Genomic DNA, 21,395 nt, shown 5'->3' with positions numbered 1-21,395 from the left:
TTTCCTCACTCCACGCAGTGTCGTCCTCCATGTTCGTTGAGTGCACGTGTTGATTTCAAAACGACCGTCCACGTTGGCGCACCGCGCACACTGCGCGCCCCTTTGTGTTCGTTCGAAAAACCGACAAATCACGGATCGCTCCGCGCGCGGCTTGTAATGCTCGTAGCGTGCGCGTGAAATGCACATTTCGCGCGCACAAGACGTCCAAACTATGAGAAATTGTTACAAAGTGTGTTACCTTTCATGATACATTGCAGCAATGTGTACGGTAAATTCTTTCATTGCATGACACATTGCATGTTACGTTTCACCAGTCTGTACCCACCTTAAATTTACTCTCATAATTTTTCCCTAACGCGCCAAAAGAAGTATTACACTTCAAAAAGAGACATATAGCCATAGATCATATAGCTATCAAGAAAAAACTATGCGATACATCCGTTCTTCCAGATGTAATACAGCTGCTTGGGCCCTCACAAAAATGCCTAATGTTGCATCTACTATATCATCACTATTACATCATTAAACTTCGACAGTATCTTGATACTTAATAAAAAAAAAAATGTGAATAAATTTTTGTGAATAAATAATAACACCACCACGTCGTTTCTCTTTCCGCACGGACGATATTTTTTTACTGAGATGGACAAGTTTCAGTATTCAATATATAGGTAAGTAGTCAAGTTTGGTCCCTACACCAAAGGGAACAAAATCGAAGTTGAAGGAAAGATTCTTATATGTAAGCCGTTTATTATTTCCCAGCTTATTTACTTGTTCGTGGGATGTGAGACGGGGCTAACGTATCCACACAAGAAGCACCTTCTAAGGGATCAACGACATCCCATCCGGCCGCTTAACATCGTCTCTAGCGATGCCTGTTGGCTCTAAAAAAGCTGAAACATTGTCGGAGGCAAGAGGGCAGTGTATGATGTGGCGAGAAAAAAGCCCGTTTGCACTGTTTTGGCAATGGAGGCCATGATGTCCAAGGCTGCTTACTTCAAGTTCAAAGCCACAGGGACACTTATGGGGAGTACATATGGATTATGGGCACTCCTAATTCTAATAATAATTGGAATTCAGATTAGCAGAGGATAATCCCAGCCATACAAATGCGTGTTGACAGCCTCCAATGAAATATCGCAAACCGATCACCTTAGAATCTAGTTACAATACGGTAATATTTTAATAATAACACTTTAAAACGTGGAAATAGTAATTAAATATAATACTATACATATAGATACATTTTTAATGGGGCACGGGCTACACTTTTAATGAAGTGCATATGGGCTACATCATTACGGCTTTATCCCGAAAATACAAAAAAAAACATTTTAATGCAGCACATGGCTGAAAAATGTATATCTCGGCAATATTTCTGCAACAGTACCTATATGACTCATAATTTTGTCTTTACACGGTCTAGGTACATACATGGCTTGGTTTGACTATAGGTACCGGCAAACATCTTGAACCAATGTCCTTGCCTGCGCAGAAGCGATTTTTAGGTATCACTGAGAGGGGTGGCCGGGGGCGGCGGGAGTGATTGGTATTTGGATTTTTCATTTTGGTAAATCAGTTGACGTTTGTGTCTCGCGCTGCGCAAACATTCCCCAACTCCCCTATTTAATGTTCAAGATGTTTGCCAGTATTGGTAGGTAATCGGTACGGGTACCAGCCACACACTTGCACCTATACATTTTGGTGAAAAAATGGCCCGGAGCCCCTTAAAAGACGTAAATATTAACTAAAACAGCAATAGCGGTGGTTTTTAAGAGGAAATATAATAATGCCTGTTGCTGAGGGAGGCGATCAATACTCTGTTTGGGTATGTTTATTAATAAAAATATTAAGTTAAATCACAAACCAGATTCCATTTCTTATAATTCCATTTTTTATTTTTAATCAAGAAAATGTGCACTTAAAATTTTTAGTTTCTGTGAGTTTAGTTTCTTTTATTTTGCCTTTAAAAAATTATAAATCTATTAGTATTAAAATGTAATACAATAATATAGAAATATTATTGAATTACATTTTTAATAATAATAATATAGAAATATTATTGTATTACATTTTTATATAAAATATTTTTATCTATTGATTCATACATTTTTTTCAGGTGGGATTAATTTACATATTTAACTTAATAGTTGGTACTGGGGCTCTGACTCTTCCAGCTGCATTTGCCAGAGCAGGATGGGGCCTAAGCACAATATCTCTTGTATTCCTGGCATTTATGAGTTTTATGAATGCAACATATGTCATAGAAACTATGGCATGTGCCAATGCTGTATTCAAATGGAAAAGATTGCAACTTTTAAAGAGGAATAGTGTTAGTTCTTTTTTATAATAGATATTAAGTAAACTTAATTAAAATGAATAGTATTTTTCTCTTTCAAAAGGTGAAAGGTCACCTATTAAGAAATAAATATTGTCTTAAGTTACCAGATGCAACTATTATGCTGGTATAAATTTAAATATCTTTTCTGTGCCAAATTCTGTTTTGTCATTGGATAATGTTACTATTAAATTTATGTTCACATTTTAGATGCAAGATAAAGAAAACTCAGAACAAACTACCTCAAATCCTCCTGAGTATGCAGAGCTTGAAGATCCTGTAGTTTGTGGAGACTCTGTACCTTCACAATATTACAGTCTTGATAAGAGAATTGAGCTAGGGGAAATGGCTAATCTCTTCTTAAGTAAAACTGGACGGACAATGGCCTATTGCATAGTATGTGTTTATCTGTATGGGGAGTTGTCAATATATTCTGCTGCTGTTTCCAAGTCTTTGATGGATGTTGTGTGGTATGATTTCTTATATATCTCTTAAGGGGTTTTTATAATCCAGAAGTTATATTTAGAAAAAAATATTTTATGCAATGCTTACAATTAAGATTATAAAATCGAGACAATATCTATCTCTTGATGTTTGCATATAGATAGAAAAACACTTTGTGGCACACCCAAGCTTTAATTGCCTCAGGCTTAAGGGGGCGTCCATAAATTACGTGAGGTGTTTTTTTTAATTTTCTGTACCTCCCTCCCCCCCTGGTGAGTTGTCGTGAGATTTTATCAACCCCCTCCCCCATCCCCCGTGAGATTTTTCAAAATGTGGGTTTCTTACGTAAACGCATTGGATTGTTTTTGTAAAAAGAAAAAAATTTGTTTCGTGCTTTTATTTACGACTAAAACTAAATAAGTCAAATGTTGAGCGTTTAGGAATGGAGTTAGTGGGAAGTTGCAGAGATGGGCTTTAGGGTCAACCGTTTTCCTAAATTTTTTTTCAATCAGAAAAATAATTGCGTGATATTTGCCGAGACCCCCCCTCTCTCCAACGTATGATTAAATGAGATTTGACTCGACCCCCTCCCACCCCCTTTAACACCTCACGTAATTTATGGACGCCCCCTAAGAGTCACTGGCCTTACCATAAGTCTAACAACTAAATGGTCCATTCGTTAAAGTATTTTCTATTTCAGTTCAACAGTTCCATCAAAAATGCAAAATATAACAGACGGGCCCTGCTTTCATGACTCTGAAGGGACCTTCACTTGTATTGATTGTTACCGAATGGCTCTATTGACATTCTTCGCAGCAATGGGACCTTTTGTCTTCTTTAATGTTCAGAAGACAAAATACCTACAGCTGTTTACTTCTGGCATGCGGTGGCTTGGTAATTATTTTATTATAATTTTTTTAATACTGAGTTTTCATTTTTACCAAGAACAATTAAAATATGAACCCTAGAGCCTTATGGTAGTTTTCCAATTACAGAGAATTAGAATTATAATGCGACTCATTGGCGCACAATGCCGAATTATGCTGAAGCTTAATTAGAACGCGAATTAGTTTTCAAATGCATCAGCAGAGTGCGCTAAATTCAGTGTTGAAAAAAAAAATTCATAGAGTTAGCAACCTCATTAATGTATAAATAAAATTGGTAAACAATAATAATTGGTTGAACGATTTACGCTTATTTTAAGTAATTTGGTTAGATGATTTCATAAAAAAAATTTTTACGTTTTGAGTAATTTTCTTTATTTTTATTCTCGTAATTATAAACAAATAAGATTGTGCCGTCTTCTTCATCTTGATAAAAATGTTCTAATAATAAACAAAATTTTCGATCAATGCCAACTTGTCAATTTTCTGTCTCTGAGTTGGTATTGATTGCGAGTATCACGCGAGACCATCAAATTTAGGTTTCCTAGAAAAGCGGTGCCGTTATCCAATGGCCGTAATGTAACGTTGGGTGACGTCACCCATATGTTGTCTATAAATAACATCGGAGTAGGTTTTCTAGAGAACGTTGAGTGTCAACGTAATAGTGGTGCTGTCATTTGCATGACGGCCGTCATAGCGGTGATAAATATTAGTTCAACGTTTTTCGCGTGCAACGGTGCCCATATTTAATTAATACTATGACTGGAAACGTGACTTTGACGAGCGAAAATAATGTTTTTTTGCATTATGTTAAAAATAAAGACGGCCGTTATTAACAACCGTAAAATGAAAGGCGTTAGTTAACGGTACCGCTTTTCTAGGAAACCTAAGCATTACTTTTGAGAGTGCTCAATTGTGCGAAGCGTTGCTGTAGTTGGAACATTCAACGTAGAGCATTATGCTGCATAATGCGCTCTAGTGCTGTAATTGAAAAACTACCTGGGACCTCACATGGAATCGAACTGTGTATAATAACACAGAAATGTGTTTTCCCCACACCATATTGTGTTTAAAAGTAAATTATTGGTTAAAATTATTTAACTGAAAGTCTTTTTAAAGTCGCTTTTTTTAAAGAATGTTAAGTCGTATTTTATTTTTCCAGCATTCGTCGTAATGATATCAATGGCGATACATCTTCTAATCAAACACGGTCCTCAAGGGAAGCCGCCAGCCTTCGATTTCACGGGTATGCCCAATTTGTTCGGGACCTGCGCCTATGTATTCATGTGCCAGCATTCGCTCCCTGGCCTAATCAGCCCTATACGAGGTAAAAGTCACCTTGGGCTCCACCTCTCGCTTGATTACATAGTCATTAGCATCTTCTATCTCCTTCTGGCGATCACGGGCGCGTTCGCGTTCGCAAACCTCAACGATCTTTATACATTAAACTTCGTGCCCACAAATAATGAGAATATTTTTCTAGAAATAGTCGCACACTTTCTCGCTCTTTTTCCTGTATTCACTCTCTCTACGAGTTTTCCGATTATTGCTATTACATTGAGAAATCATTTACAAAGTTTGTTTTTGGATACGAGTCGCTTGGAGTCGTATAACTTTGTTTTACGCAAGTTGATATTTCCAATTGTAGCTGTCGTTCCTCCGCTATTACTGACATATTTTTTGGAGGATATAAGCGTTCTTATTATGTTTACATGGTCTTATGCTAGTTGGTGGATACAGTATTTGATACCTACCTTTCTTGTGCTCTTTGCTAGACGACATTGCGCTAATTTGTTAGGTTTAGGAGCGGTTAATAAATATAAAAGTCCATTTTCAAATGTATCGTGGGCTGTGTTTGCCCTACTTTGGTCATTTATATGTATAATGCTCGGAGCTGTAAATACAATCGAGAAAGATTCAGATCGTGAAACATCATATTTTAACGAAGTTTTTAACTTTAAATAGGTTAAACAGCCGTACTCACATTTAACCATTACATTATCTTTAGAACGTTTATAATAGTAAATGTAATGCCGGTATTAGGATTAATTAACTAATTCTGGCTCAGTACGTAATTGTACTGTTAGTCGTTACCAATAATTGCCTACTAATTGATTCCTTGTAACCTAAGTGATTATTTATATTTATAAAAAACTAACAATTTCTTACAAAAATGTGTTCATTGCTGATTTATGCATGTCTAATGCACAAGTAGTTTGGATATCTTCGTCTATCGCTTATTAACTTATGCTCACGCAAAATCCGCGTGGAATCATGACATAGTTACATCGCAGAAGAGCAAAGAAGCTATCTTCTTTCCTATAGATATAAGATATAGTTATAAGAGCAGTGGCCAAAGGGCTTTAGCGGACGAAAACCCTAAGGTCGAGATCGGCTTTGCACCGACGGATTCTCCTATGCAATTTACAATTACTTGTGAATGCTATCATCGCGAGGAAGACATCTTCAGAGTCAGGCTGGTCATCTTGTCTTTAAAAGAAAATGACCAAAGAAACCTTCAAGACCCATTGTTCTAGCGGCACTAAATTATTTAGATATTTATATCATTGTTTAAAATATATATATACTTTACTAAGAGATGGATGAGATTTCATGGTAATCATCATACGAGATTTAGCGTTAAGTGTGTATTAGATTTCTCTTATCTCGTTTCTGAATCTCACCCTTAAAGTCAAAACAGTACAATAATTAAATAATATTTAGAAATTAAATAAGAATTACGTATTTAAGACCCTTTACTCGCGATGTGATTGTTAATTTATATGACAATAATACAAAATATAATAAAATTGTTTTAACATAAAATAATTGTGTAAGATAGTCTAAATATGTGAGATTAATTGTGTGTGGATTCCTAGTCAAGTCAAATTTTTATAGCATCTAGTTCTAATAACGTTATGACTTTTATATTTTTTTACTAGAACAAATGAGGAATTGTCAGAAATGGTATTGGTACAATAATAATTTTCTGTGATAGCGTAACGTTTTGTATATATTGTGTCTAATTGCTATAGTTAAAATAACTTTTGAATATTTTTATTACACTTTTAAATAAATTCAGAGTGTGTATAAATTTATTTGTGTGTTTGAAACGAGTTTTTATTTTGAACCATATAGAACAGACATCGTCCTGAACAATATTAATAAAAATCAATAAAAATAACGCGTACTATTCTAGAGGAACAAATCTATTTCGCCGATTTATTCGTTATTAATGCCATCACTCAGCACAGTGAAACGTTGACGTTTCGCGTGCTTTACAGTGTGCGTTTTCCAATTACAGAGCATAATGCGACTCAGTGCCGCACAATGCTGAAGCTTAATTGGAACGTGAATTAGTTTTCAAATGCATCAGCAGAGTGCGCTAAGTCAGTGTTGAAAAAAAAATGTTCTGAATAGAGTTAACAATAATAATTGGTTGAAAACTTTTTACGCTTACTTTAATAATCAAATTATTTCATTAACATTTTTTTACTGAAATAAGAGAAAACCTTTAAAGAATATAAGGTTTTAACAAGCTAAATTAACGGTAAAATATATAGTTTCATGTAAGAAGTTTACATCATTTACGTTTTGAGTAATTTTTTTTAAATGATTTCAAAAAGAATTACATACATTTTCAAAACCATTGCAATGTTTACAAGAGTATAATCCTGTAAAATAAATTTGTTTACAGATCCGAATTTTAAAATAAAATTGTATTCATATTTTAAATGTGGAATATAAAAAAAGTAACTATTTATACTTATATTTATTTTTTTTAGCAGTTTGAAATAACTTTAATTATTTTCAAAATCTACGACGAATCGAAAGCCTTACAAATGTTTCAACAATAAATAATATTTACTAACGAAAATTTCGATAAATGCCAACTTTATGAAAAAGACGTCAATTTTCTGTCACTGTGTTGGTATTTATTGCGAGAAGCACGCGAGAGCATTAGTTTTGAGAGTGCTCAATTGTGCGAAGCGTTGCTGTAGTTGGAACATTCAACGTTGAGCATTATGCCGCATAATGCGCTCTAGTGCTGTAATTGGAAAACGCACAGTGTGCGTGGTCACGGTGACTGAAGACAAAAGGTGTTGAATGTCAAAAAGTATCACAGCTGTAGAAAAAGTTGTATTATCTGTATTTATTTCCCCGGAGTTGGTATCGACTAAATGATGGAGGGTTTTGGCAGAAATGGCTCACCGTGTCCTCTATTTTCGCGTTTCAATACATAAATACATAACTTCAATCCGGTAAAAAAAAGTGCGTAGGTACAAAGTACACATATCAGAAGTGAAACTTCTTTGGCAAGGAAGATGTGTTAGGAATTTAATGAATTTAATTGTCATTAAAATATTAAAAGTGTCGCAATAAATACGAATTGTAAATTTAATTTTTAAATTATTTTGCATAAAGTCCGCCCTTCTCATTCTCTCTCAATCGCTATCTCTCTTTTCTTCGACAAAAACGCTGCACATCTTCGTGACGCTAATATTATTATTATTGCGTTTCATCCGTAAATAATATAAAATAGTATGTATATTTCTGTCTCATTCTTTCCTGGCTTCATCCTACACATTTTTGTATTTGTGTCTCTTACCTGTCGCTTTCTCACTCTCTCCCACGCCAAATCCTATTAATTTATGTGTCTGTCTCTTTTTACTGTCGCTTTTTCCGTTGCATCCGGTTTGAAATCACAACGATTCTAAAGAAGTTTCACTTCAAAAATTGTTTCCTTTAAATGTGTAAAAGTTATGTCAATAAAAGACAATACTAGTGTTATTATTATTATTTACGACTAAACGTATTATTATATATTTATTATTAAACGATCATCTTAATAAATTATTTGTATGAAAATGTTACCCTGTTGGTTATTTTACAAAACCTTGACGCAGACGGCGCATTATACTTTGTCAACTCTTGCCGTTGAAAATCTTGCATACTAGAACTATGATTGGAAAGGTTAAAAAAACACAGAATGAGGTTGAAGAATTTTATTTATTAATTGTCACTTATCGTGTACACAAGCGACAGAAGCCGTTCATAGCTCAATTGACTTTGGCATGAAGTTACATTACTTTTGTGCAAGCGGTTCGCGGACACCCGCCGATACACTATAAGCTTTAAAAAAAACGAAACAAATATCCTCAAAACGGCAATTTTGATCACTGGCTTATCACTTTAATATTGATACATTTGACCCACTGACCACAAAAGTGCATTCCTTGAACATTGGCTAGATTATAGAATCGCTGCGTGTTTAATAACTTATGAAGAACAACGTGTTACATGCGTAATATGTATGTTGTTATATTATGAGTAGGACGTTAAAAGCAACCAGTGTTGCTAGCTAAAAATTGCAGATTTCACTCAACGTTTTAATTTTTTTTGACAAATTGAAAATGATTATAAATCTTTTAATAATTTCCCATTTTGTATGAATTCAGTCACGATATTTCTTTGAAAAATGTTACACGGATTTTAATACTGTTTTCGTTCGTAGTTTTAAGATATGAACTGCAATTCATTGTAATTATATTTCGACATCATTAATCATTAAAATCGCTATTGATATTGAGAAGAAAAGCGTGCTAAGTAACATTTTTCATACAAATATGTGCGCAAACGTTTAAACTTTAAAGCTTGTTGAACTACTGCGGCCTTCTAATAATTTGTTTATGAAAAATCGTAACCATGGTAACATGGTATGGTGAGAGAGGTAGTAAGTACTACTACTTTGAGGCCAGTAGGTCTTAGTAAAAAAAGGCCACGTTATGAGGGTATTAAGTTATAATCTCGATACTAAAACGAATCCCATATTTCATTAATATTACATTTTTTTACACGCACAGCGCATTTTCATTTTTCTCTTTTTACTTATAAATAGAAAATACCTAATCGGGCTTTTATAATAAAAATAGGTAACAAGAGGAACGATAAAGTGGAGTTCATTAATTTAAAAAAGTTGTCACTAATCGAAATTTTTACTTTTACATAGCTGCCCCAAATCCTAGCAAGGGGCACAGCAATAAAAAGAGGCATACATAGTTTTAAAACTTAAATAAATTGCTTATAATTTTACTAAATTCATAATTGATCTTGGTAAATTTACCTATGTTTTTCTATTGTATATTTATTTTATATGGATTTTGAAATAGACGTCCCTTGCTCGCTTTTGGGGCATACATGACATTTCTAATTCTAGTCGAGTGTACTTAAACACGGCTGTTTGCTAATTCTAAAACTAACTTCACAGTCGTAACAAATTCATTAGAAGGCTGAACCGCGTGATATAAGTACTTGCTTCTAAATACATAAAATAAATAATTCAATAAAACTACGATTTTCGTATGAAAACGAACAATTCGGAATAATTTTGTCGTGGCTTAAATTTAAAAAATAAAAACTAGATTATGTGTTTGACAATTCTTTTGCAATTGTAAATAAACCCCTCTATAACGGGGTGGACTCGGACCGCGTTATTCTTATAATACGAGGATACTTCTACAACGCGATTTGGAAATCGCGTAGTAGTATTCACGTACCCAATTAAAGTTTTTAATATATATAAGCAACACGAATTTAATAAAGTTATTTAGTTTATTTTTTTAACAAAACAATGGAAACAAGCGCAATGTAACGAAAATTTGTTATGATCTTGAAAATCATTTTAAATTTCTCTCTACAGAAATATAACTTGAGAATGTTCTGCGTTATAGGGGGAAATACCGCGTTATATGGAGGACGGAAATCGAATACGAAAACGCGTTATAGAGGAGTTTACTGTACTTTTTATGACATTTAAAGACAATAGACAATATGTTTATACTTTATGAACATAAATGAAAAAAAAAAAGCTGAAAGTATGAAAGAATGATTGGATATTTTTTGAAGAGCTTTAAACCACGACCCATTTTAAATTTAAGCAACTTTTGAGACAACACAAAAATGCAAAACCAGTCTTATGACATTAAAACCTCATTCTGAATCAAAAGTAGCCCAAATAAAATGTAAAATAACATACTGTAACATCCATATCGCAAACAATATGGGGGACAGATCAAAATTAAAATCGAAATAACTAAAACGCCAATAAGATCTAATCGAATCACAATAAATACTATAACTATACGGTTCAAATAGCGTCGGCGAATATTTAAAGTAAATTATTACTTTTGCTTAGCCAATATTACTTTTATATTAAAAAAAAAAAAAAAAAAAACATTTTAAAGGCAAAATCTATGTATAATCGACTCGACTACACGTAGAAAATTAATACGCGTACGTATTTGCCTATTATTAGACGTTCAAGAACGTCTTCGAACACCTTGTGTACGAGTTGAAATAGATACTTTTAGGCCCGCTAGAAAACTGAAACCAGCTTTTAAGAACTGTCAAGTAATTTTGACAGTGACACTTTGACATATTCGACAGTGCGGTGGATATTGTGTTACCTATGGGAATACGGGCCTAAATATTTGAAAAAGAAAATACATACTGAGACCTAACTTATTTTTTTACAACAAAACTCTTATAATGTAGTTGCGTACAGCGTACACGTATACGTACGCTGTCAGCGTGCATTTTTTAACAAAGTTGTTAAAACGCTACATTTCCCAAAAGTCCACTTCAACATTCGCCGACGCCAAACGCGGCATGAAAATTCAAATCCTAACTATTCTAAAATTATGCATGCTATTGTGAATCCTCGAAAAATAAAATTTAACAAATCGCAAACTCACTCCGGCTATAACTGGAGGATTTCGCTGCGGCGTAGAGCGCTGCGGAACGATTCCAAGGACGAGCTGAGCGTTAAGCAGAAACCCCGGGAGGCCGGAACGAGGGGGTAATCCGGGGAAGTTACATCTGTGGGCTGCTGATTCGAAAGTGCCACTAACCCTTCGAGACGCTTGCAGAGATCTGCGGCCGTGGACCGCAGGTGTTCGATAACTTCTTCCCGGAACGGTTCCGGCGGATTCACGGCCATCTTGGTCATAGACTGTACGAGCTTTAGAAGTACCATCTCGTTGTACATACGAGAGTTTTCGGTACCTTGCTGTGTGCCTGTGAATGAATTTGGATGTTTTTATAACTAAAAGTAACTTTAGGTCGAGGCTAAGCGATTGAATATTCCTGTTCTTTGTGACATTAATTTTTAGTTAATAATCTTGTACCATGATTGTTTAAAAAAGTAAAAAAATATGTTTATTATGGAACATAAGATACATGTATCACTTATTCCACGTCATTATATTTGAATTTGTAGGCATCCCTACTCATCGGCAAAGAACACAGAGGGTGTAGGCCGAGAGAAAAAGCCGGCGTAAAAAATTCGTACTCTTTTAAAATAGCAAATCATTTAACAACACTTATTTTAAAACAAATATCGCAAATTAATTAGAAGTAGCCTGTTTATTACTTATGATTTCAGTGAATGGCGCGTATATTTCTTTGTATCATTGCAAATATACAAAGAAAAGTAATGGCCATATATATCTTTATTGTTATCTAATATTTTATGTTTTATTTGTGTAAAAATGAAAAAAAAAAATACATGCCCTAGAAATATGTACAAGAAAAAATGGATAAATTACATTTTTAAGGTGTTATTTTTTTATAATCTATAGATTACCAACCTTTCTGTTTCTCATAGCCAGCCTCATTAAAGTAGGGCTCCGCATTCAAAATGAGCCCCTGAAGAGACACGATGACCTGCAGCAGGGAGCTGTCCTTCCCCCAAACTTCGACACCGCGACCTGACCACGTTCCAAGCAGGGACACGCATACCTGCAAATATCACACACATATTCAAAACATATACACAACTGGAAAGCTTAAATATTAAAATATAATATAGTATAAATAAAGTATATAAGTAATATAGTATCTTTTTTATTCGTCATATAAAAGTTTTAATTAAACAATTTTGCTTTAGTAAAATACAATAATGAGTATCTGTATGTATGAGAAGTTGTAAAAGATTTTTTTACTGCTCATAGTCACTACCTTTCGAATTTCTAAAATTAATACTTAATATAAAAAAAAATATATTTTAACAGGTTCTGTAGTCACTAATAAATAATCTGAAATGATTAAAATAATCAAATAGACCATTATAATAAATATATATTACCTTGCCATCTTCATACAAATTAGGATTTAGCCTGTCGCTGCAATAGGAATGATAGTGGCACAAGGGAGGTGCCCGAGGGTACTCCCCTCCCAGCTGTACATCGAACACGAATAAACCGCCCTCGTAGGGTGTTCGCGTTGGGCCTGCTATCATAACCGATAACAGATCGATACGGTCTTCATATCCACGGACCCACACCTGGAATTAACATACAAATCGTAAAATAAACTTATTTAAAGCCAGTGACGGACTGCGACATCAAAATTATAATTAAACTTGTTTAGTATTTGTATCTATGAAAATACCTAAAATGGGATTCATGTTTCTAGCTTCTGAGAATTTATTTCTATAATCTATAGTTTACTAGAAGCAAATCAAAGGACCACAGTCTATTTAAGAAACATTTATACCAGGTATTATGAACAAGTCTGTGTTATGTAACACTGCGTGATAGAATAAGAAATACGTGAGCAGTGTGGGATAAAAGAGGACGTAGTGACAAGGACACGAAAGGGAAAGCTTAACTGATGTGGTCATATAGAAACGATGATACGGGTAACAAGTAGGATATACAAGGCACCGACATACCTGGATCAAATCCAGGATGTACTAGTTAAAGGACAAGCAAAAAGAATCCATAACCGACGAGCATGGGTGGAGAATGTCATTAAAGTGGATAAAGCGACAGAGGTAAGTCAGGATCGTAGCAAGTGGAAATCCGTGGTCTCTGCCTTCGGGAAAAAGGCGTGAAGAAATAAATAAATAAAATATTATGAAAAAAAAGCCAAAAAGGATTGAAACATATTCGTTCGTATAGTGAATACAGTAATACAGTTTAATACATTTTTAATGCCCGTGTGTCAAAGCTAAACGCATGTGTAAAAACTTGTGAGTATGTATATGATATTAAAAATCTAATAAAACCTCACCCCAGAAGGTAGATCACTCTTCAGAAGTTTGATCTCTCGTTTGACAGCCGAGTAGAAGCTCCGTGGTTCACTGGGCTGAAGGATTGATAGTCTGAACCTGTGGTTGGTCGGAGCCGACTCCAGGACACAGAATCCCTCACCACCAGGGGGCGATTCTGTGTCTCCCACCGCATCTGTGTCTATATCACCTTCGGCTGTCGCCAGGGGAGCTGAGTCGGGTGCTGAACCTTTACCATAAATCTCAATATTAAAAATACAAAAATCCAAAATCGTTAAAAAGACATTTTTAAAGTTGGTGAATATAGGAAATAAATTGGTGTATATAGCCACAGCTAACGAATTTTTAATGTATAATAGAAAAGCAACAAAAATTAGTAGTCTAAATAAACAAATAAAAAATTGCCATTCATTTTGTAAAACAGACTGGAACGTCTTTTAAAATTACTTAAGCACCGGCAACGCAAACGTGACGTTACAGTTGTTATAGGCGACTATAGAAAAATGCTTTATTGCGTTTTAAGCTATGAAAGAAGATACTTAGCGGTTAGCTAATAAATAATAGTCAAATTTACAATTCTGTTCTTGATATTAGAACTTTTGTTTATTACACATCGAACGCTGTTATTATTGGTACCCTCAGAGAAAATTAAAACTAAACATTTGAAAAGGGCACACAATGCATGGAAATAATTACTGAACTTCAATAGATAGTATTAGTATTACTAGATTAAATACATTTTTAATTGTCCATTGAGTGAACTGATCTTAATGCCAATTCGTAGTGGTAGACATAGGTAGTTTGTAAAACTTTTTTCTGGGTATGCATTTGTATGTAATATAAATGTAAATAGTTTCTGAAGTAAATAAACCTGTACCATCAGACTTCGTAGTAGAAGAATCCTTGGTCTCGTCATTCTTCTCCGCTTCTTTTTCTATATTATCCGTCATCGAAATCACCAACGCCCCATATTGACTGTAAAATTAATTTGATTAGATTTCACATATTATTGTAGTATTGTCAAATATCTGTTAGAAGTCACTAATAACTAATACAATAAAAGGGTACAATTATTACAATATACAGTTAAAAGGGTAATAAGGTCATCTTGTTTTTTTTTTTTTTTTAATTTTATCCGGGTTCCAAATGCTACGAGTCGTAGATTCTATTTAACAACTCGTATAAATGACCACTCGCTACTTTATAGAATATTGAATATCACCATCACTGTTCGGGCGCCGAATATTCGGTCATAAACATGGTCCATCAAAAGAAAACTTTGAAGTTTGCCTCTTGTCTATAATATCGTCATAGTCGTAGAATAGTGACGGATCTGACAAATAGTTAAATTTACAGGGCAGCCATTTCAAAATAATATAATCATGTTAGTTTTTGTCATAACTAATTTAGTTCATATTCTGTTATTATGAAAATTGGCATACACGCAAACAAAAGGGTTTGTTTTGAAACAAAATAAAAATAATAAATAACATCAAATTACACAGATTTCTAGAAAAATCACATGTTTCTATCAAATCCGTCACTGTACCGACTGATTAATTTGAAATTTAAAAACATGGATTTTTTTAATGTTGCCGAAATATTTAGTCAATGAAATATTTAGCCAAATATGATAAAAAGTGGATTTTGTTTTTTTTTTCAAATCCGACATTGTTCAATGATCTTGTCAATATATGTAGATGATATAGTCGCAAAAACTAATATAATAGGGGAAATTTTCAAAACTATAACACACCCTAACATTAATTATACCCACAACCAAGTCAACTTACGATACGTCTAAACCTTGACCGAGCGGGACTGTTTCTTGAAATATCAGCCTTATATTATTGGCAATAAGGTATATTTTTCACAATCAGTCTTGCTTTGTCAGACATTGTTCTATTGTTGGGACAGTTAACATTTACAACTGAATTAACAAAGAATTGAACTGACATCACCAGTCATAACATCAAGGATATATATATGTGTGTTGAAGTTTAGGAAAGTGCAAATTTATTGACACTGAGTACCTAGTATTTTTTTTAGAAATGCTGTTACTTCTAGCAAAAGATTGAAATGGAAATAGACAGGATTATGAGAGCAGATAAAGATAAATGGACGAAGAAAGTGACGGAATGGCTTCCTCGCTATGACAAAAGAAAACCAGGAAGACAAATAAAAAGATGGGAAGATGATGTGCGAAGAGTAGCTGGCCCTATGTTTTGCTGGCTACGTAAAGTTAGAATCAGCGAAGAGTGGAAGCCCTTAGAGGAGGCCTATGTCCAAGAACAAGCTGTATAATAGAAATTAACCGGCTTGCCGATTAATTATTATTAGTATTAATTTTTAGTGTTTTATGTATTTCACATTTTTATATACTAGTATAAGTAATTACAGCAATAAAGGCTTTTATTATTATTATACCGAGTGTTTCTTAAATTTTTGCAGATAATTTCGTGTTTTACTCATATGGGAACAATACTGGAAAAATTAATTCAAGTATTTCCAATTTAACATTCTCTCTGTATTGTAAATCCCTCTTTAATCATTCGTCTTCATCAAATGGTGTTTACAGTCTAAAGGTATATTTATTTATTACAGCCCTGTGCTGAATGAAAGGAAACGAATTTGATAACGTCTTCAATTTCACATGGCTGTCCATGGCAAGAGGAACAGAAAACTGAAACAAGAAACTATAAAATTGGTGGTAAAATAAACGAAAAAAAAAGACGTTTTAGAAAGTGGATAGATCAGAGGAATCAGCAGGTGGTTTATACAGAGAATGGCATAGTGAAGACAGAAATGGCAATATTTGTCAAAAAGTATACAGTTATCTAAAAAGACAGTGATGATAGAATTATAAATGTGTTTAAGTATCTGAAATAAAAGGCTATAATTCGGGAGCGTATTACGTCACGCAATTTTTGGAGATTATTGACCCCCCCCCCCATGTAACGCGCCGTAACGTTTTTTTTTTGTTATTAACAATAACGCGTAATTCAATCCCCGCCCCGCATCGTAACGTTTTATACAAGGATCCCCCCCCCTCAAAATTCGTTACGTAATACTTGAATTCTCCCTTATTTGCATTTTCAATTACATTTAAACGAAAACATGAAAGCGTACACGTGACAGATAGAGACGAAAGATTTAAACGAGAATAATTCGTTGTTCGCACGTTCATTTACGTTCTTATGCGCTTTAAACTCATACTAGGCACTCAGATCTGTCAATGAATGTAGATATCTTACCCCAATACTGTCTTATATGAATCTTAATGAATAGTTCAGTATCAGCTGTAGACGTTATTGGAATAAGCGTACCATCAAATATAGAGCCAACGACGCAAAACTTACATTAAACAAATGACTACGATTTATGGCTTTACATTTAAAATTGAGAAATTATGATACCACTTCCAGTTACCAATCAAAAATAATAAAATCTACGTATAAATAAATAAGTGCGGCACACTACTATTAAAAAAATAAATCTACAATATTAATAAAAAATTAACTATTACAGTTGTCTTATTTTTTTATTGGTATCATTTAAAACTAGATTCTGTACCAAGACTTTAAATTATTAAAAGCAATAAATTAAATATCAAAACACTTTGTTTAATATAAGTAATGACGCCAGTGTTTATTCGGAATATTCTAGATAATATAATTTTATATTAACATATAATACACAGCAATTAAAGCATACAATGATTACATAAAAGGCAAATGAAATAAGGTGCAACAATAAATCTGTACATATTTATAATTTTTTGATAGACAAGACAGAGACAAGACAAAATCATTTTGCGACAGGAGTTACCCACGACAAAGCAATTTGTATGAAAATGGTCACGTGACAAGGCGTAAACTAATTCCCATACAAATTCCTTTAGCGGTAGTGAGGCACTACACGTAATATTATTCTGTCTCTCTCTCTCTCTGTATTCGCCCGGTTCGATAAGTGTGTTCAAAAAGAAAAATATTTTTTTTTTTGTTTTTAGTGAAACAAAATGTGTACGTAAAAACTTTCCAAAAATGTGTACAGATTTCGTTGATATTGCAAAGGGTTGGGGATAAAAAATAAATGTAAGCTCACACTGAAAAGTGGTAGGGTAACTTCTCTTCGGCGTTAACATTCCGTATCATTAAGTTGTTAAGGAATGAGGCCAGCAGTGCCGGCCTTCTCCTGTGGGAAAATAAGCCTTTGTGAACTCGAATGTACTTAACTCGTATTCCTACTTAAATCTAGCTCTAAATGTTAATGCTTGAACAAAAACCTTTATTGTTTATTGGTCAATTTAGATATAGTCCCGCACGTAAGTGAACAACGAACGCGTGTACGTACATCGATGTGATGAGTATTTGGTGTTGTGCTTGTCTTGCGTGTTTAAATATGTATTTATATGTCTATCTATCTATAATATGTATGTATATCTGTTGCCTAGTACCCATAACACAAGCTTCACCAGCTTATTATGGGCCTAGGTTAATTGGTGTGAAGTGTCTTTAAAAAAATATGTATATAATATAATATATGTTCCTTTGCTTATTAAACAGTAGCTCTAAGAACAGCACAGTTTACACAACGTTATTTTTGTGTGTTTAATGTATTATAGAGAAAATGAAATATCTTCGCAACAGTACAAGTCAATATTAATCATTTAATTAGGCCGCCATATTTATTCAGACTCAGTGCTAGGACTTTCTTATATAGATATTATAGATTGCCAACGTCAAGTGTTCGTATGAGAATTTATTTTAGAAATAAGCTACATCAAAATTTTAAAAAAGTTTAAACGATAAATACTTTCATTTGTCAAAAATTTATTTGACATACAGGTCTTTGCTACGTCTCTAAAGATAATAGATGATAGAATATAAGAGACGTTTTAGACCAATCACAATAAAGCAATTGTTTCGTTTTAGATACGAATGCGCACGTTTAGACTTACGTGCGGGACGCAATTTATTGCTGGACTTTATACCTTTAATTGAATAATAAACATGTGTTAAAACTGTTTTGAAAACATTTATTAATTTAGAGCTAGATACTGTATGTTTCGGAATACAATTAATAATTTTGTAATAAATGATATTCGATTCTGTGAAAATTGTTCATGTGTTGTGAATTATGCTCTTAAAATAACAAAATTGCACTAAATAAATTAATATTGACCATAAGATTTATATATGTACTTATTATTCATAAACACGACTACACGCATCAAGTGGTAATTATAGGATATTTATCGTAGTACATACATTTACCGCTAGATGGCGCTTATTCGTATTTTAAAAATATTTTGACGTGATAACGTCTTTAAAATCGTTTTAGTCGGGTGACATGTTCAGAAATTTGTGTCACACCAAAACCTCACGGGCGCGATCGCAGGTATAACGAGAGAGAGACGGACCGATCTCCCGTCTCATCTCGAGCGCTGCCAGTCATTCCGTGAATGTATGAAGAAAAATGTATATCATAGTCGAATAAGTAAACTTGTCATTTTACACCCGAAATTTATCATCAAAAGTGTGAATAAAACGATAGATGTAATTTAAAATTTGAAAAAAATTGTTATCTTCATTAATTCCTTACTTCCCAAAAACTTATATCACCAATAAGACGTTATCACGTACACATCTCGATCGTAAACCTACTTTACAAACAACCAATATTTTTTTTTTTTAAGTATTCTTTATGTTCTTATCTTTAGTGCAAGATGCTAGAACTGCTTTTGAAAATGAATCTCAGATCATACCGGCTGACTTCAGCGTGAGCCTTGACGAGTTGTGCGTATATGAGAGAACACAGCTTGTAGCAGACGTTGCGATTAGGTGCCTCTGGATCACTCATCTTTGAAGCTGAAACCATGAAAACACAAATTATTAAAAGTATTATATAGGTTGCACCGCGCTATATTCCAAAAATTGTTACGCCATGCCTGTAAGAATATTTAATCACCTTCCTAAAAATTCGCTGCCATGTAATGTTTTCAAGGGGAAGGTGATTAGGTTTTTGAAGTCAAGGTGCTTTTATAGCGTGACCGAATATTTAGAACATAAGTTTAACAATTACTTATAAATGACTTGACTACTTATTTTGACATTTGCATGCCTATTTAAATATGGCTGATTGTGCGGATTTATTTATTTATTTATTATGGGGACAGAATTTCCTTCTAATTCAGGAATAATGGACTATTGGACAGTATGAAAAATATCTTTATAAAAAATATCTAATTTAGCAAGAAATCAATTTTTTACTTACGATTTTTACTAAGAGATTTACAGTCGGTTTTGACACTGGTCTCCGAACTCGAAGCCTGCATCGAATCTAGATTTAAATGAAGAGACGGTTTCTTTGATACAATGACGTCAACCTGAAAATTAATTTAATATCAAGAGAAGAATATTTATTCAAAATATTTTGTCGAATATGTTTTTTTGGACCACAAAATTAGGACTAACACATGATGAAATGAAAAGCGGTGCCGTTCTTACGATATGCAGACAGGATCAGCGAAATCACGTAAGTACAAAAAACAGTACAAACGAAATTAAAAAAAAAAGGTTTCCTATATCACTTCTCTTAATATTCTTAAACGTTGTGTAAGTGGACCAGAATCGCCAGCTAATCTTAATATATATGAATTACGTGTCACGTTGTTTGTCCGCTATGGACTCCTAAACTACTGAACCGATATCAATCGAATTTGCACACCGTGTGCAGTTTGATCTAACTTAAAAGATCTCAATTTATACCCGCAATGTTTTTTATTGCAAATATTTGTTTATAATTTGATAGTCACAATTCTAACAGATGGCGCTGTGTTGAAAGTACCACCGTTTCACATAAGCTACAATTTAATGGCATAACCACCAAAAAAGGATGATGGTCCCCATGACTGGTGTTCTCCTACCGTTTTCCTTGAATAGTTTGCTAGTAAGCAATATAACAAAAACTTTAGCCCCAGCAACGCTTGGCCGGTCTGCTAGTGTTAAATCTATTACAGTAATTCGAAAAAAGAAGTCGCAGAAGCCTAAGAACTAGGCATACAAATAATTTAAATCCAGTAAAACAACTTTTAATACGTTATTTAGCACATACATGATGATAAAGTGGTATCTCAAAGACCACTGAACAGATTTTCATGATAGATATATGATAGATAGAGGTCAGATTTCACTGTTCTCAAACAGACTTACGAATTGAAAGACATGCTTGGAAGCCTAAATAGATCATAATACTCAACTAACCAATTTCATAACTTCCTTTTTAATATTGGTTAATAACAAACAAACTTATCAGCGCATACCTCCATAGGTTCAACGGTGACATTAGCGGCCACAATCGCCTTGCCGTGTTCACTGAACATGTCTTCGTTGGGCGTGTCAGGTGCGCTAGTCTGGGATTCCGTTGCGAAAAGACGAGCGAGCTGCTCGTGCACGCGTCGTTCGCCCGCTCGGGGCGTATTCGCACCGCGCTCTTTTACGCGCTCTATAAGGCCCTGGTGATGATAAAAGACGCTTTGAGCTTTTAGTTGCATTATCGATGTCTTCAAAATTCATTTAGCCCAGCAGATAAAGCGGGCTAGGGTTTTTCCTGGTAGAATGCTGACGCGACCCCAAATTTCCCCATTTGTAACAAT

General features: G+C 34.0%; 2 protein-coding genes across 3 annotated transcripts in view; one reads left to right on the top strand and one right to left on the bottom strand.

The window, feature by feature from the left end:
- Positions 1-1,652: 1,652 nt before the first annotated feature.
- Positions 1,653-6,774, top strand: LOC125057800 (transmembrane protein 104 homolog). Its single transcript, XM_047661702.1, has 5 exons — positions 1,653-1,828; positions 2,120-2,332; positions 2,549-2,808; positions 3,483-3,676; positions 4,829-6,774. Exons 1-5 carry the CDS (start codon positions 1,790-1,792, stop codon positions 5,629-5,631), a joined length of 1,509 nt encoding a protein of 502 aa, XP_047517658.1. The 5' UTR covers positions 1,653-1,789; the 3' UTR covers positions 5,632-6,774.
- A 1,883-nt stretch (positions 6,775-8,657) lies between these two features.
- Positions 8,658-21,395, bottom strand: part of LOC125057713 ((E3-independent) E2 ubiquitin-conjugating enzyme) — a 36,258-nt gene continuing 23,520 nt past the window's right edge. Inside the window, exons 17-25 of one of the 2 annotated variants that reach the window (XM_047661546.1) lie at positions 21,063-21,254; positions 20,015-20,126; positions 19,506-19,608; positions 17,843-17,932; positions 14,616-14,713; positions 13,741-13,967; positions 12,812-13,009; positions 12,315-12,465; positions 8,658-11,742 (exon numbers count right to left, since the gene is read on the bottom strand). In XM_047661546.1, coding sequence (XP_047517502.1) covers positions 11,426-11,742; positions 12,315-12,465; positions 12,812-13,009; positions 13,741-13,967; positions 14,616-14,713; positions 17,843-17,932; positions 19,506-19,608; positions 20,015-20,126; positions 21,063-21,254 — 1,488 coding nt within the window. In that variant the 3' untranslated portion in view covers positions 8,658-11,425. The remainder of the gene's footprint in view (positions 11,743-12,314; positions 12,466-12,811; positions 13,010-13,740; positions 13,968-14,615; positions 14,714-17,842; positions 17,933-19,505; positions 19,609-20,014; positions 20,127-21,062; positions 21,255-21,395) is intronic. The other variant, XM_047661547.1, reaches the window with a different exon arrangement.

Source organism: Pieris napi, chromosome 17, assembly GCF_905475465.1.
Source record: "Pieris napi chromosome 17, ilPieNapi1.2, whole genome shotgun sequence".
Classification (NCBI taxonomy): domain Eukaryota; kingdom Metazoa; phylum Arthropoda; class Insecta; order Lepidoptera; family Pieridae; genus Pieris; species Pieris napi.
The sequence above is the reverse complement of the archived record's forward strand: the minus strand, read 5'-3'. Positions and strand labels throughout refer to the sequence as shown.

Coding starts and splice junctions, on each gene's coding strand:
- LOC125057800 (XM_047661702.1), top strand. CDS start 1,790: ATGCCTGTTGCTGAGGGAGGCGATCAATACTCTGTTTGG. Junction 1,829..2,119: donor GCGATCAATACTCTGTTTGG/GTATGTTTATTA, acceptor CATTTTTTTCAG/GTGGGATTAATTTACATATT. Junction 2,333..2,548: donor AACTTTTAAAGAGGAATAGT/GTTAGTTCTTTT, acceptor TTCACATTTTAG/ATGCAAGATAAAGAAAACTC.